General features: G+C 36.7%; 1 protein-coding gene across 11 annotated transcripts in view; it reads left to right on the top strand.

The window, feature by feature from the left end:
- The window catches only part of CSGALNACT2 (chondroitin sulfate N-acetylgalactosaminyltransferase 2), a 45,914-nt gene that overhangs the window by 10,397 nt on the left and 17,730 nt on the right, over positions 1–17,787 (top strand). For 2 of the 11 annotated variants that reach the window (XM_049646325.1, XM_049646327.1), the window contains exons 2-6: positions 6,903–7,838; positions 10,480–10,696; positions 12,038–12,139; positions 15,418–15,596; positions 17,585–17,679. In XM_049646325.1, coding sequence (XP_049502282.1) covers positions 7,178–7,838; positions 10,480–10,696; positions 12,038–12,139; positions 15,418–15,596; positions 17,585–17,679 — 1,254 coding nt within the window. In that variant the 5' untranslated portion in view covers positions 6,903–7,177. Of the gene's footprint in view, positions 1–6,902; positions 7,839–10,479; positions 10,697–12,037; positions 12,140–13,032; positions 15,384–15,417; positions 15,597–17,584; positions 17,680–17,787 lie in introns of those variants that run through there. The other 9 variants (XM_049646328.1, XM_049646329.1, XM_049646333.1 and 6 more) reach the window with 7 other exon arrangements.

The raw sequence follows: 17,787 nt of genomic DNA, 5'->3' as shown, positions 1-17,787 counted from the left end.
TCATAGGTCTGTTAATATTTACTATTTCTTCCTAAGTCAGATTCAGTGGTTTGTGTCTTTATATTTTAAAGGGATTTAAATAATTTGAAACTTATATCCATGTTGTTAACATTTCTACTTTCTTCATGCTTTGTATAGATTCATATTTCTATCTGGTATTATTTTACTTCTGCCTAAAGGACTTGTAGTACAGGTCTGATGGTGATGAATTCTTTTAGCTTTTTAATGTCTAAAGAATTACTGGCCTTTGTTCTTGACAGATACTTTTTGTGTGTATGGAATTGTAGGTTGACATATTTTTCCTTTCAGTTCTTTAAAGATAATGCTCCACTCCCTTTGTTTCTTGTATGTGGTGTGTGTTTTTTTTCTGGCCACTTTCAGGATTTTCTATTTATCATAGAATTTGAGCAATTTGATTATCGTGTGCCTGGCTTTAGTTTTCTTTATGGCTTTTGTGTTTGGTAATCGTTGAGCTTCTTGGATCTGTGTTAATAGTTTTCATCAAATTTGGAAAACTTTTCAGTTTTATTTCTTTAAATATTTCTCCTCACCCCCCTCTCACTTCTTTAGAGACTCTAATTACATATATATTAGACTGCTTGAAGCTGTCACACAGCTTTCTGGGTGCTCTGTTCATGCTTTTCATTCTTTTCCTTCTGTATTTTGCATAATTTCTATTACAGTGTCTTCAATTTGTTAATATTTTGCACTGAAATATCTACCACTAATTACATTCAATGTATTTTTCATCTCAGACATTGAAGTTTTTATCTCCTAAAGTTCAGTTTGGATGTTTTTATGTCCTTTGTGTCTCTGTTTAGTTTTTTGAACATGAATATATCTTTTTATTTTTATTATTTTTTTTTTAATTTTTTTTTTTAACGTTTATTTATTTTTGAGACAGAGAGAGACAGAGCATGAACGGGGGAGGGTCAGAGAGAGGGAGACACAGAAACTGAAACAGGTTCCAGGCTCTGAGCTGTCAGCACAGAGCCCGACGCGGGGCTCGAACTCACGGACCATGAGATCATGACCTGAGCCGAAGTCGGACGCTTAACCGACCAAGCCACCCAGGCGCCCCATGACTATCTTTTTAAATACAGTTGCAACCATTTTAATATCCTTTTCTCTTTTTTATAATGCTTATTTATTTATTTTGAGAGAGAGAGAGAGCAAGCTTGTGCACGAGCAGGGGAGGGGCAGATTGCAAGCAGGCTTCATATCAGCACAGAGCCTGATACAGGGGCTCAATCCCATGACTGGGAGATTATGACCAGAGCTGAAACCTACTAGAGTTTTAGTAATAATAATCACTCTATTATTGTCAATCTCAGTAATAATAATAACTCTATTATTGTCAATAGAGTTGGACACTCAACCAACTGAGCCACCCAGGTGCTCCCTAACGTTCTTTTCTATGAATTCTGGCATCCGTCATTTTTTTTTATTATTATTTATTTATTTAATTTACATCCAAATTAGTTATGATATAGTGCAATAATGATTTCAGGAGTAGAATCCAGTGATTCATCCCCTACATATAACACCCAGTGCTCATCCCAACAAGTGTCCTCCCTAATGCCCCTTGCCCATTTAGCCCATCCCGCCACCCCAAATCCCTCCAGCAACCCTCAGTTAGTTCTCTACATGTAAGAGTCTCTCGTGTTTGGGCTGCCTGGGTGGCCCAGCTGGTTAAGCTTCTGACTTCAGCTCAGGTCATGATCTCGTAGTTCATGAGTTCAAACCCCGTATCAGGCTCTGTGGTGACAGCTCAGAGCTTGGAGCCTGCTTTGAATTCTGTGTCTCCCTCTGTCTCTGCCCCTCCTCAAATTCTGTCTCTCTGTCTCACAAAAATAAATAAACATTAAAAAAAAAAAGTGTCTCTTATGTTTTGTCCCCCCCACCCTGTTTTTATATTATTTTTGCTTCTCTTCCCTTATGTTCATCTGTTTTGTATCTTAAATTCCACATATGAGTTAAGTCATATGATATTTGTTTTTCTCTAATTTTGCTTGGCATAATACACTCTAGTTCCATCCACTTTGTTGCAAATGGCAAGATTTCATTCTTTTTGATTGCTGAGTAATACTTCATTATATATATGTACCACATCTTCTTTATCTAGTCATCTATCGATGACTCTTTTGGGCTCTTTCCATACTTTGATTATTGTCAGTAGCGCTGCTATAAAAATTGGGGTAGCATCTGTCAGTTCTAAAAAATTTTCAGTCATTGATTATTCTCATTATAGGTTATATATATATATATTTTTTCTGTGTATGCCTGATCATTTTTGTTTGGATGTCAGACATTGTGAATTTTATTTTGCTGGGTGCTAGATATTTTTATATTCCTATAAATATTTTTGAGGCTTGTTGTGCAGTTACTTGAAAACAATTTGATCCTTTCAGGTCTTGCTTTTAAGATTTGTTAGGCAAGACCAGAGCCATGTTTAGTCTAGAGTTAGTTTTTTCCCATGACTGAGGCAAGACCTTTTTGAGTACTCTACCCAATGTCCCATGTATTTTGAGGTTTTCCAGTCTGTCTGGTGGGAACATGCACATTATTCCTGGCCCAGTATGAATGCTGAGATCTGTGTCCTCTAATTTTTTTTTAGCTTCAGTTAGTTTCTTTTATATGCCTGCACTGGTCAGTGCTCTGCTGAATACCCAAAGGGTGTCCTTCTCAGATCTCTGGAGTTCTCTCTTTGTGCAACTCTCTCTTCTGGTACTGTATCCTTTCATGCTAGCAGCCTTGGTCTTCTCAGCCTGTTGGCTCCATCTCATCAACTCAACAAGTCAACTGGTCCCTGCTTAGAGGGGACTCCCTGTGTTATGACCTGGAAACTAAGGCAGTAAGCTGGGCAATCGTTTATTTTTTGTTTCTCCAAGGATCACTGCCCTTTGTTACCCAGTGTTCAGTATCTTGAAAAACATTGTTTTATATTGGGAGGGGCGGGTTCTGGATTTTATTGGTTGATTTTTTATTGTCCCAAGTACAAGAGTAAATCTGTCCTTGTTGTTTCATCTAGGAAGTCTCTTTAATGTGTTTTTAAAGAATAAGAATTGATGGCTCCTAAGGTTTCTTTTTAACCCTGAGATCTTTGATTTTGTATTACATATTTTGAACAGCTCATTTTCCTATCTCCATAGTTTCTCATTCTCTCCTCACAACATTTAACTGTTTGCTGTTTGTTCATAGAAGGTTGCTTGGGATTAACTCTGGGTTATGAATGAACCTTGTTTATGATATAAACACATAGAATGAGGGCAGTCAAGCTGTAACAGCCGAAAAATGGATGTTTTCTCCAACATACTTAACATATTTAAAGTTTTTATAATCTAGTTGAGAGTTTGGCTAAAGAGTTTCCTTCACAGACTAGGCAAGTAAGACTTTAATTTGGTATCTTTTATTTTTAACCACAGAGCTATGCAAATAACATTTATATTCTAAAGTAATTACAGCAACTTTTCTTTCATTTCAACTGTAAGAGATTTAACTGTAAATAGGCATGTAAGATATCTCAAAACCTGTATTTTGCTTGAAGGGGGGGAAAGACCTTGGTTTTTTAATGCTACCATGTAATAGTTTTATAGAACCTTTATTTAAACCTTTCATTTCTGCATTTATTGTTCTTAGCCAAAAGTTGGCATAGGAAATGTATAAAAATACTTTTTAAATCAGTATTGTCCAGGGTTTTTGGACCACAACCCTCTTATAAATATATTTTATGTGGAGATCTCATACATATACATAATTGTAATAAAAAACTTACTGCTATATGTGGTATACACTGATAGTTCCTGTTCAATTTCAGTGAAAAGTAAGCCTTTAGAAGTGACCCTTGTAATGGATCACATCTCACAGTTTCAAATACAATGCTATATAAAGAAGAAAGCTATGAGGTACCGTATTAATAAAATGTAGACATACTTCGACTACATGCTGTTAGTTCTATTAATCAAATTTCATTTCAAAACAGTTTGAGTATACTATATTTAGTTAAATCATGTCTGGTGTTTTTGCAGCATCTTTGCCACAAACATTTTTGCTGCATAGCTAATTGGCCATAAAGCAACTTCACCATAAAAGATAAAATCATGAAAAATAAAAGAGGGGCATTTATTAAAAAGGACATAGTGAAAAATGAAAAGTGAATAACAAAATTTTAAAAACTATTGTAAAATACAAAATATTTGAATATATTTAAAATGTGTGTAGATTTATGGCAATGTTGTGCAAATAACTGATTTTATTTTGTGAATTGTACCTAAACACTTGTCTTCAAAGTCTTTTTTTCATAGTATTATACTTTTTTTTTTTTTGCTTGTTGATTCATGTCCGTGTTCAGCATTGCACTTTATTTTTTCATGAAAATTTTTTCCTTCATTAAAGAGAGGCAGCAGTTTCCAAATACTAGGATACATATTTGTAACTTAGCTTTGTATTGTATTGTGAAATCCTTCTACACTGTTGTTTGTTCTTGTCATATTGTCAGATGTCCATTGATAGACATTCCAAAGTTCTGTGGGAAGGGTGGTTTCAAAATTCCACCACTGGATAGAATATTATGGGGGCTAAGATTTATATAATATAAAAATGGGAGTACTACGGTCAATGGAGAAATGAAACCAAGCTGTCATCTAGTTGATAAAACCAAGAAACTGTCAGCCAGTTATTTTTTTAATCTTTGACAGCAAAATTGCCTTATGACCTTATTAGTTATTCAGCAAAAATGCTTGTGGGAAAGATGCTTATAGCAAAACTACCTAGAATGTGTTAAATATGTATAACTTTATTAATAACTTATGTAAGATTGTGGCTCTACATTTTCAATTTTAGTCTTTTCCCTAATAAGCAGGCTAGTAATAACTTATAAGTAGTTAAAAGAGATACCTCTGAATTTTATCTTTTAAGTAATGACATTCAAGCTAAGAACTATGGTTTTGAGACGTGGTAAAGTCCTAGAACTAATATTAGCTTTGCATCCTTATTTTTTAATTAGATACCTTTCTTAAAATAATTTTTTTAATGTTTATTTATTTATTATAGAGGGAGAGCACAAGCAGGGGAGGCGGAGAGAGGGAGACACAGAATCTGAAGGAGGCTCCAGGCTCCAAGCTGTCTGCGCAGAGCCTGACGCAGGGCTTGAACTCATAAACTGTGAGGTCATGACCTGAGCTGAAGTCAGACTTTCAACTGACTGAGTCACCCAGGCACCCCTAGATACTTTTATTTATACCAAATTTTTTTCCTGTTTTTTTCTACATCACTTAAAATAAGATTTATAATCAATAAAAGAGATGCCATCATAGTAAAACTTCCTAGTAGTAAATTAAAATTTTCATGATACTTGGTTATCATTTGGTTAACGTAAGTAATAAATGGCTAAGGGTGATTACCATTATTTGCGGTCTACTGGCCATAAGAAGTTTGAATCTATCCTACATTTTTATACAGATATGTTCCACACACATACACACATATACAACAACAACAACAAAACCACAACACACATTGCAACATTTTTCACAGAAGGCATCCAGGCTTTCCCTACTCACTAAGAAAGTGACTAGGGCTGATGTTCCCTGGTGATCTTCCATAGGGTCTGCCGCACCGGTAGAAACCATCTTTATAAAAAGTCTGCTGGAGGGGCGCCTGGGTGGCTCAGTCGGTTAAACGTCCGACTTCAGCTCAGGTCACAATCTCACGGTCCGTGAGTTCGAGCCCCGCATCGGGCTCTGGGCTGATGGCTCAGAGTCTGGTTCCTGCTTCTGATTCTGTGTCTCCCTCTCTCTCTGCCCCTCCCCTGTTCATGCTCTGTCTCTCTCTGTCTCAAAAATAAATAAAACGTTAAAAAAAAATAAAATAAAATAAAGTCTGCTGGAGTATCACATATCCTTCTTGACAAATACTTTGTTAAAATAAAAGTTCTCTCTGCAGCAGGGACCTCCCCTGCCACCAGTCTCCTAAATTTAACCTTCTCTATTTATAGAATGAAGAATCTTTAGTTTAAATAGAAATACAGATCTCACACAACTGGTTGTGGTATGAACAGAGCATGTGATTTTGTAAATTTATAAATTGTTTCTGAATTTTTTTCCTCATAGGTAAACATTAAAATGGTCGTTCTGTTTTGTTTTGTGGTTTGAGTTTTTGTTGTTGTTGTTGTTGTTGTTTTTAAAATAGACTCTAAACCTTTCCAGACTTGTAGGAAATCTGTTGCTGTGTAATACAGTGGAAAGAATTATGTGATCTAATGTCCAAATACTCTATGGGAGGACTTTGGATGTAAAAATATTTCTTAATGTGTTTTCCAGATGTCTGTGACCTTTTGGAATTGTCCCTCCCCTCCACCCCTCACTTAATTTTAAGGCTTTAATATTGGTTGAGTTCATCCATTGAAATTTAATAAAACAGAATGCTTGAGCTGAATAAACTGGAAGAAAATATATCTCTCTAGTAAGCCATTATCAACATAACAGAAACAATTTATGGAAACTCAGTTCCCAAATGGTGATATGCTCTAGGTGGGAAATGGGGTATTAATCTAAATATTATGTTAATAAAGTTATAAATTATATAATTTTCAAGTAATTAGAAACATTAGTGTCTATGTAACAATAACTATGCTAAACATAATTTTAATGTTTTTTTGATTTATTCAGGTTATGGATGTGTAGACATTCTGGTTAAAAGTATTACATATGGCATTTTAGTGTTATATAAGGTATTTTTCTTAATCCTTTCTCCCAGCATTTACTGAATATTCTACATTGTTATTAGCACTTCTTATGGTGTTCTACATATAGTAGTCACATAGCTAAGTTTACTGAAACTACCAACAATTTGATATGTTTAAGGAAACAAAATTCTGATTGATTCTGATCTGTTTCTTTCAGAAAAATCACCACACATATAATGGAATTTTATCTGATTCTGTAGATCAGATTTCTTTATTCTGGATGTCATGGTAACAATACAGGAAGTATGCACTATTTTTCATTTCTGCAAGCAGCCTTCACTGCTGACGGAAGAAAGTTTTTAAGCTATAGCAGAGTTCATTTTGGTACCTTTAATGGAAATCCTGATTTTGTTTTTAATTTGTGATAACCTTTTTCTAAAGGAATGAACAACCAAAGAACTTATCCCATTAGGCAAGTCCACATGAATAAGAATGCCTAGAAGAGGATTGATTCTTCAGACCCGGACCCACTGGCTGCTGTTGGGTCTTGCTTTACTCTGCAGTTTGGTATTATTTTTATACCTTCTGGAATGCGCCCCCCAGACTGATGGAAATGCACCTCTTCCTGGTGTTATTGGGGAAAACTATGGTAAAGAGTATTACCAGGCCCTCCTACAGGAGCAAGAAGAACATTATCAAACCAGGGCTACCAGTCTGAAACGCCAAATTGCCCAACTAAAACAAGAATTACAAGAAATGAGTGAGAAGATGAGATCATTGCAAGAGAGAAAGAATGTAGGGGCTAATGGCATAGGCTATCAAGGCAACAAAGAACAAACACCTAGTGATCTTTTAGAGTTTCTTCATTCCCAAATTGACAAAGCTGAAGTTAGCATAGGAGCCAAATTACCTAGTGAGTATGGAGTCATTCCTTTTGAAAGTTTTACCTTAATGAAAGTATTCCAGTTGGAAATGGGTCTCACTCGCCATCCTGAGGAAAAGCCAGTTAGAAAAGACAAGCGAGATGAATTGGTAGAAGTTATTGAAGCTGGCTTAGAGGTTATTAATAATCCTGATGAAGATGATGAACAGGAAGAGGAGGACAGTCCCCTTGGAGAGAAAATGATATTTAATGAAAATGACTTCATAGAAGGTAATGTGAAAAATGTGCTCATACATAGTTGTTCGTATGACAAAATCCTATTATTCTATGTTGGAAATATAAGTCATTATCTACAGTAGTGAAACATTTAATTTTTTACCTACTTCATTCCACCAAGAATTTGAAGTGGCTTTTTTTTAAGTTTATTTATTTATTTTTGAGAGACAGGGAGCGAGTGGAGGGAGGGGCAGAGAGAGAGGGAGAAAGAATCCCAAGGAGGGATTCTGTCAGTACAGAGCCTGACATGGGACTCAGTCTCACAAACCCTGAGATCATGACCTGAGCCAAAACCAAGAGTTGAATGCTTAACCAACTGAGCCACCCAGGTGTCCTGAAGTGGCTTTTTAAAAAAAGTTATATTGTGATCATAATAAAAGAATAAGGACCAGGGAAATAGAATATTTCTAAGATTATGTAGAAGAGTACTAGTCAAGATAAAGGGCTCTTAGGGCTATGTGTGTACATGTATGTATTTGCATTCCTCTCTTATCTGGTCTTGATACTCCTTTTTATGTTTTTTTAAATGTATGAACTAAGGTTAATGATTTGAAAACTATTTGGTAAAGACAAGAAAAAAACCCTAATTTAGTAGATTGGTAGTTATTCTGTATTTTAGGAGGAAGAGAAGCACATGTCAGAACATCAAGGAGGCATACATAATTTTGAAAAGCATATTTGGCTTTTGGAAAAGTAAAGAAATAACCTGTTTTGCTAATACAGACTGCAGAGAGGGGATGGCATTTATACATACCAAAATGGGGTATGACTCAAAAGTTGAGGAACACTTCTATAAATTTAAGACATTTGCTGATGGATAGAAACAGGAATAATTACAGATTCCTACCCATTTCCAACTTTATATCTCCTGCTAGATGTTTAATTACAAACTTAAAAACCATTTTGGATATAAATCTTTCTTAAAAGTTCTCTTGGGGCGCCTGGGTGGCTCAGTCGGTTGAGCATCCGACTTCAGCTTAGGTCATGATCTCACAGTCTGTGAGTTTGAGCCCCGCATCGGGCTCTCTGCTGACATCTCGGAGCCTGGAGCCTGCTTTGGATTCTGTGTCTCCCTCTCTCTCTGCCCCTCCCCTGCTCATGCTCTGTCTCTCTCTGTCTCAAAAATAAAAACATTAAAAAACTAAAAAAAAAAAGTTCTCTTTGCTTGATTCTGTGAACAGTATACCGTATGTAGTTTCTTTGACCCTGAATCATCATGGATAGTACTTGCTATACTACAATATGGTAGCACCTTGAGACCTTTGGAGGGCTTGTGCTTTTCTGTGGCATTGCAGCTATCTTTTCATTGTAGTCACTTCTTTTTTTCTGCTCTCACTTACTGCAATTTTGGATGGGTTGTTTCTCTCAAAACTCTTCTAATTTTTGTGCAAGCTCAGTTTTTTGTCTTTTCACCATATTTGTAGTTTATGGCAGAATTGAAAGCCGCTGAGGAAATAACTCACTAAAATGCAAAATGTCTTCACATTTGCCTAAAAGAAAGGAAGCTATGTCAGTTTTATATTCTACAACCTCTGCTTATCTTATAACTCTTTGGAATCTTTCACTGACAGGAGTTTTCTCTGTATGGAACATATTTTTTTCCCCACTTTTCCTCCACTCTGCTACTCCTCTTGCCAAAAAATAAATAAATAAATAAATAAATAAATAAATAACTAATGATTGAGTAACTCCTATTCCTCTTCCAGACTTTAACTTAGATGTCACTTCACTTAGAAGTCATCTCCAACCTACAAGTCTAAGATATCAGTGCTTCCTGTGTCCTCCTGTTACCTCTACCCATGTCTCCTCTCATAGCACTTATCACAGTATTTGGCATTGCCCATTTCCTAATTTGTAGTTCCTCTTAGACTGTAAGCCTCAGGAGGGAGTGGAATTGGTCTATCTTGTTCATTGTTTTATTCCCAGATATTGGCTGACTCACACATCTATAGGTCTTACCTCTCTCTTGAATGTCACACTTAAAAATCAGATTGCCCGATAGACTTCCAGACTTTTCTCCTGGAGGCATCTCACAACACCATGTTTAAATCTGTACTAATTTTTCTTTGACTTCACTCTCTTCAGAGAGAGAGAGAAAGAGAGAGATTTGTGTGTGTGTGTAGAGTAAGGTATATATCACTGTATTGTTTTTACTTATTTTTGTCTCCCTCACTAGACTAACCCTTTCTCAAAACCAGGACCACATAGCCCTCTTTGTACTACCAATGAATGACACGAAGGTATTCCATTTATTTTCATTGAACCGAACTGAGCAATAGAAGTTTTGACTCTCAAGTCTAGAATTTAATAGTGCTAGAAGTAATTTATTTTTATCATAAGATTACTATGTTGATAGGCTCTACTATTTAAAAAAAGTTATATGCAAAAAGGGGCAGTTGTGACTTGAAGCATATTTATGGATTGAATAATAATAGAGCAGTGAACATTTTTTTTTAACGCCTCCTTTTAAAGAAAGAATTGTTTACAACTGTACAATGGGGTAAATATTTTCACAAAATGATTAAAAACCCTTCAGTCTACTGTTGTACTGTTGATCTTTGAGTAAAATCAGTATTCACATTGAATTTGTAAACTTTGACATAGAGACATCTTTATCCCTAACTCTTTCCTTTAGGTTATTATCGCACCGAGAGAGATAAGGGCACACAGTATGAACTCTTTTTTAAGAAAGCAGACCTTATGGAATATAGACATGTGACCCTCTTCCGCCCTTTTGGACCTCTCATGAAAGTGAAGAGCGAGATGATTGACATTACTAGATCAATTATTAATATCATTGTGCCACTTGCTGAAAGAACTGAAGCCTTTGCGCAGTTTATGCAGAACTTCAGGTAACTCTCAGGGTGTCATGATTTGACTAAGCACTTGTAAAAAATCACATTTCATGCAGATTTACTTAATTCATCTTCATTGAGTATGATTACTTAGAATTATAGAGTAATTTTGTAGGCTTTGGGAATTTTAATTTTTGCTATTCTTTTTTTTTAAGCATGTATAATATAGTGTGTTATTGACAGTTTGAACTTTGAAATAAATTGAGAGTGACAACTATTAGAAACTACATTTGATGACCTTTATAATTGTGTGTGAATTCACTTTAGGGCAAGTTGAATCTTTAAAAATAACTTTATTAAGGTATAAATTACATAAATAAAACGCACATATTTTAAGTAGAAGTTTCATGAGTTTTGACAAATCTATACACTCATAATTGCCTTCGCAATCACGATATAGGACAATGCTATTTCCCCAGAAGATTCCCTTGAGTAAATTTGAATTTTAAAATTGAAATGAATTTCGGAAATACAAACATTCAACTAAAAATGGGAGACAGTTATTCCATCTTGAGAAGCAGAGAGTTTAATAATTTTTAAAAACTTTTTTGTCATTAAATTTGGATATTTTAAAATGCTAAAGTGTTAAAAAAAATTAGTAAGTATGTTATTAGGGTAGCTAGCTGGGGAAAGTTTGCTTTTTTGTTTTAATTTAACCTTTGCCATGTTTTTAATATTTTAATATGCTAGTTTTAATGCTTTATAATCCCATCTTTATTCTCATTTTGAAATCATTGGACTTAAAAATTAGTTAATGCTGTTCTGTAGCAAAATATATAGAAATCATTCTTCCAAATGAGTTTTACCTGTTTGGAATAGCTCACTTGAGATCTGATTTCCTAAAACATTTTTTACTGCCATTCTTGGAATTGCTTTCAGATGCTACATTGTTCTTTACAGTAAGTAACATCAGTCATGGCAAATATTTATTCCTTAATGATAGGTATAATTTCTGGAATTAGCCAGTCTGAAGACAAAATAACTCTTGACCAACAACTTGAATATTTGTTTATGAACTGATTAGACTTCTTTCCTTGAATAGCTTGTATTTGCTTCTGAAGGCAATACCAAAGCAAATGTTTCAAAAAGATTTTGAAATATGGCAACTTCTATGGGCCTCAAAGGGTTATATTCATGTGCATATGTTGTTATGCGTTTGCTGTGACTTCTTTAATAATTCAACGATATTGCCGCTTTTGTATTTACTTAAAGTTTCTGCAGTTTCATTCTAAATGAGTAATGCCTCATTCATTTTGTTAAGGCTTCATGTGATGGCTTTCTGAATGAGTAGTGCCTTATATATTTTCTTGAATGAACTTTATTTTTCAATTCTGTTAGGGATGTGTGTATTCATCAGGACAAGAGAATTCATCTCACAGTGGTGTATTTTGGTAAAGAAGGACTGTCTAAAGTCAAGTCTATCCTAGAATCTGTCACAAGGTTGGTGAGCCATGTCCACATTGAAGTCCTTGATATGTAACATTAGAAGAATGAGAATTTCAGATATTTAATTAGTTAATTTTAAATAGCTGCTATTTAAAAGTTGGCTGGGCACATGAGTGGTGGTGATAATAAGTTCCTCATTTCACCCCTCAATTCACTCACGCAACTCTAAATAATATGTCTTCCCTGCCCTCTTGACAGATAGCCTAGCATGATCTGGGCCCTCTCACTCTGTGGCCCACCTACCTTCTATTTATTTGCCTCCATTTATTACTTCTTCCTTCCCTTGTGTTGGACTCTTCTCCTTTTTCTAAATCTAATCCCTTCACTTTAATATTATCTCCTGAGCTTTCTCTCACTTGTCACCTTTTCTTTCCTTCCATTTCCCCAAGTTCATTCTTCTTGTCCTGCAAATGATGCTTAGGTCTCCCCTGTCATTAAGACACCACCACCCGACTCTATAATACTCATCAGCTACTAGTAGGTTTCTGTCCTTTCTGGCTAAACCTCATAGAACAGTAATTCTCTAATTAGGCAACTCATACAGTACCTGGCACATAGTAGGTACTCAGAGGTTTGAATGAATGAATTTGTAATTCCTTAATACTCCATTATTAATTCTACAGCTCTTCTGCCTTTTCATCTCTAAGTTATGAGCCCAAAGTTATGACCTAGCTGCCAAATTCAAACTTTTCTGTTATCCTCTTTGATCGCTTTTTTATATTTGATGCCTAACCACCCAGTAGTTCCTTCTTGACACTTTCCTCTGATGTTTGTAAAATGTAAATATTTTGTAAATATAAATGTATTACTGTGTAAGGTATTAGGTTGATTGTCTTGTCCGCTGCCAACTCTGTATCCTTTTACTTGCTTCTTTACCTTTCTGCTAGTTGTGGCCATTCCCTAAGAGTCCAGATTTGGCCGGCCATTCCTCTTGAACCGTTCAACTAACATTCATTGAATCCCACCGACTATGTTCCAGGTACACCGCTTGGGAGTCTGACTGGGGTGGTTGGAGTAGGACGGGCACAGAGGAAGGACTTGGAGTCCCTACCCCAAAGGGACTCTCACAGCACATGAATAAAAAACAAGCATTGTCTCCTACTTCACACTAGCTATTCTTCTCCCGATGGCCCTCTTTCAGTTCGGACTAAGACCATTCTCATGATCCCCTGGGCTTAATGTCTGAGAGCTAGCATCTTTCACTCGTTCTTTACCTCTAATAAGTTCTTGCTTACTACACAGGACCTCTTCTCTGTTCTTTCTTGCTGCTGCCACCACCTAACCCAGGTTTCCCCTCCCTTCATTTCTTCCCTGCTTACCATTTTCAGGTCACCTACTAAGTGCCAAGCACTTCTGTTGGTATTACTGAAGTTGTCCCTGCTTTAATCAAGACTCCTCTGTGGCACATGATGGAAACCTATCTTAAACTTAGGGAATACTTAAGGAAACTGGGAATGTTATGAAAGAATTTTGGATAGCTCCCAAACTAAGGGGATTATTACCAAATTTGGGGGAAAAAAACAAAACAGCTTTGATGTCTTAGGGACTGGAACCAGAGACTTGAATACCATGAAAATTCTCTTGTTATCTTCTTGTCTGTTTTTCTCTGCATGTTGATTTCATTCTCCTATTGCAGATTGGCTTCTTCCACATGTGAGGTATATGGCTGTTGGCGGCTTTGGGCTCACATCTTCTCAGCTTTGCCATCAGAGAGGAAAGAGCTTTCTCCCAGATCCAGTTGAGAAAAGCCCAGGGAAGGAGTTTTGCCCACTCATGAGGGGTGGGGGTATTTTGATTGGCCCAGCTTGAGTCTGGTCCCCGCCCCTAGGAAGTTACTGTGGTTGGGGTGTTCTATGATTAGTTCCTCTGCTGGGTGCTGGGAGTGTGAGGTGGTAATCAGCAGTTTTCCCAAAAGAAAGGAGAGATTTGTATCCCATGAGGAGGACATTGTGGGCATTCAGAGCATGTGGAGTCCACGCCATACACTATTTGAGCCTTTGCTTCCATCTCTCCATTCCCCATTCTATACTGTTATAAGAATTATCTTCCTAAAATGTCCCTTTTTTGAGCCAGCTGTACCCTAGCACAGCACTTCTCCCAACTTTAACATCAGAGCGACCTGGAGTGATCTGTCTCAAGAGAGACACAGATGCTCATTGTCACCCCTAGTATCTGATTCAGAGGTCTGGGGTGTAGCCCAGACCCACCCAGGAAGGGTTTCTAATACTTTCCCAGGGAGGCTAATGCTATGGGTGTGGGGACTTCATTGTGAGAACCACGGCCCTGGCAGAAAAACTCCTCCTTGCCTCAAGGACACTGACCAGGTCCTTTAACTTCTCACAGAAGGCACTCACTCCTCAGTCTGACCCTTTTCTGGTCTTCTCTCATTGATCCCATTTTAGGATCCCTTTGTTCCAATCTGATTTGTCTGATCCCTGTTGTCTAAAATGCTTTCTACTCTCATCTCTTTACCTTTGAGAATAATTAATTGGAATAACCTCTAAACGCACTACTGAATTCAGGATTTTAATCAAGGCATAAGTTAAATTCTGCTTCTAACATCATCTCTAACTACTCTCAGACAAAAGCAATCTTTTTTCTCAGAACTGCTGTTCATTCATTCATTCATTCATTCAGCAAATATTTATTGATCTCCTACTCTTTGAGGAGGTGCACTGTATCCATAGTAACAAACAAAACAAAGTCCCTGCTCTCATGGAGTTTATATTCCAGTGTGGGAAGACACACGAATAAACATGTCTGGTGGTCCTGAGTAAAGCAAAGCCAGGCAGGGCGGTAAATATTGAAGAAAGAGAGGGAAGTCAGAGCAACTTCACATATGGTGTGAGGGGGACTCCTCTGATAAGGAGATGTGTGAGCAAAGATCTGAAAAACTCTAGAGCAAGAGGACTCTTTGCATGTACCATTTACATGGAATGCATTATTTATTACCAAATATTAATGACCATTTTTCCATGTGTATGTTTCTTATCTGCCCAATAAGTTTTTAACATCCTGAAGGTCAGTGGCCCCTCAACAGTTTTTAAGCTCACACCAGCAGCACATTGCCTCAAATATGGGCATTTAGTGAGTATCTGTCTCTGATGATGATCATACATGTGAAGCTGAAGATTTCCTTTCCCTGTATGAATGTAGAACCAAAGTAAAAAAATATCTAGAGTGTAAAACATATTGCGTAAGTTGTGTTGAAAGAAGAGAGTTGTTAAGCTTTAAATGGGACTTATCCTTTGTTGTATATGTTTTCCTCCTAGTGAGTCTAATTTTCACAATTATACTTTGATCCCATTGAATGAAGAATTTAATCGTGGACAAGGACTAAATGTGGGTGCCCAAGCTTGGGACAAGGGAGAGGTCTTGATGTTTTTCTGTGATGTTGATATATATTTCTCAGCCGAATTCCTTAACAGCTGCCGGTTAAATGCTGAGCCAGGTGCGTAACATGTTGGTAGATGAACTGAGTGTAGAAATTTAGCGCAGTGTCAGCATGTCCCACATTTGGAATCGAGTTGATTATGTTTTCTTAAAGGTATATTAGGCATACTTTAACTGGAATATTAAGTAGAAAAGTGAAAATTTGCCCTTCTGAAGTTCATACCCTTCTTCTCTTATGGCCAAATTCTGTTGCCAACAATTGAATCCAGATAAGCAAAGGCCTTAAAATTGACAAGGAGGAAGCAGCGCTTCTCAGAAAAAGAGCCAAGCAGACAATGTGGAGATGTGTGAGAGTCAGTAGCACTGTGCCTCAGGCAGGTGGTGCCAACACAAAGACACACGTGCAGGTCCAGATACAGATGGTACTTGGTGTCCTTGCTGTGTGTATGGGGACGATTTAGATGATTTACTATTCTTTGCCTATGTTGTAGATATTTTTTGAAAATGTATGGGCAGATGACATTTTTATAAAGCAAATCTTTTTTTTTGTTGTTTTTTTTTTTTGAGAGAGAGAGAGAGAGAAAGCACGCGAGCAGGGGAGAGAGGCGGGGAAGAGAGAGAGAGAGAGAGAGAGAGAGAGAATGAATCTTAAGCAGGCTTCACATGGAGCCCAACACAGGGCTCAATCCATGACCCTGGGATCATGACCTGAGCCGAAATCAAGAGTTGGACACTCAAACAACTGAGCTACCCAGGCACCCCCAAATTTTTTTTTTAATGCTTGTTTATTTTTGAAAGACAGAGTGCGAGCGGGGGAGGGGCAGAGAGAGAGGGAGACATGGAATTTGAAGCAGGCTCCAGGCTCTGAGCTGTCGCCACAGAGCCTGATGTGGGGCTTGAATTCATGAACTGTGAGAAGGACTCTTAACCCACTGAGCCACCCAGGCATCCCTGGGCACCCCAAATCTTATTTTAAATGTGAAAAGGAAGTTTTCTGTACTAAAAAATCTCATAGTAAATTTTTTTTGTAGAACTGTTCATATCATGAAAATTATTACTTTCTTATTATTTTCATGAGGGATGATTGTCAGGAACTCTTTGAGAACCTAGTGAATAAATGAGGGTTAGGTTTACTTTTGTGACACCAGTCATCATGAAGTTCACAATGTGGAAGTAGAAGGAAACATGTTTGCTCAACGTGAAAGATATATTTTTATGTCCAGAAATAGATTGGCCTCTGAGAATTGACCTCCCCATTCCTAAGTGAGTTTTAACAAAAGTGAGATGAGCATCTAGTTGGGATCTTGCAATAAAAAGCCTACCACATTGCCACAGGTACTTGATAGTTACTGAGCACTTCATATTATCACAACTGACTGAGGCCAGTCTTTATTGGGGGGAGGATGGGCTAGTCTTTAGCTTCCCTTTAGTGCTATCAATTTGAATACTAATGACAAAGGCTTCTGCAGCAGCTATTAGATCAGGTAATTTTAACTCTTCCCAGCTTTTACAAATCTTATTCATATCCATCTACAGTTCTATATTTTAATTCTGTACATATCTGTTCACTGTATAATATTCTTTGGATTTACGGTTTCTGATTTGTTTTGAAGGATGGCTTTAACAGAAGTTTCTAAGTTCTTGGTGATTGTCAAAGGTTAACCTACATCTATCCCCACTAATTAGATGAAATGATGAGTAATAAATGGCTTACCTAATGAATAGCTGAGAGAACACCTTTGTGTATCTTTCTAAAATCAAAGAGAATAAATGTGTAGAACACCCTTTAGTCTATTTTTTAGTCTATTTTAGCTTATAATTTCATAGCCTGGCCTACTGATGTGTCATCATTATTTCGTCAAATCTAAGTCATTATTTCATCAAATCTAGCATGATGTTTGGTAGCCTGAAAATTGATAAAATACAATATTGATAAAGTCATATGACTGAAGAAAGACTTTAATAAAATGTTGATAATGCAGTACTGATGAGTCTTTTCATTTTAGGACTTCTTTGTGTGATGTAATCATATAATTTAATTTATAGGTAAGAAGGTGTTTTACCCTGTGGTGTTCAGTCTTTACAACCCTGCCATTGTTTATGCCAGTCAGGATGTACCACCGCCTGTGGAGCAGCAGCTGGTAAGATTCACTGTCAGGAAAGGCCACAAAGATCTTGCTAGATTCCTTTATATTTGTTTCACAAGTAGAAAAGAAAGTTTCCATAAAAAACTGTAGTTATTATAAACA

The sequence above is a fragment of the Panthera uncia genome, chromosome D2 (assembly GCF_023721935.1).
Source record: "Panthera uncia isolate 11264 chromosome D2, Puncia_PCG_1.0, whole genome shotgun sequence".
NCBI lineage: Eukaryota > Metazoa > Chordata > Mammalia > Carnivora > Felidae > Panthera > Panthera uncia.
This window is presented reverse-complemented; position numbering and strand designations above follow the sequence as displayed.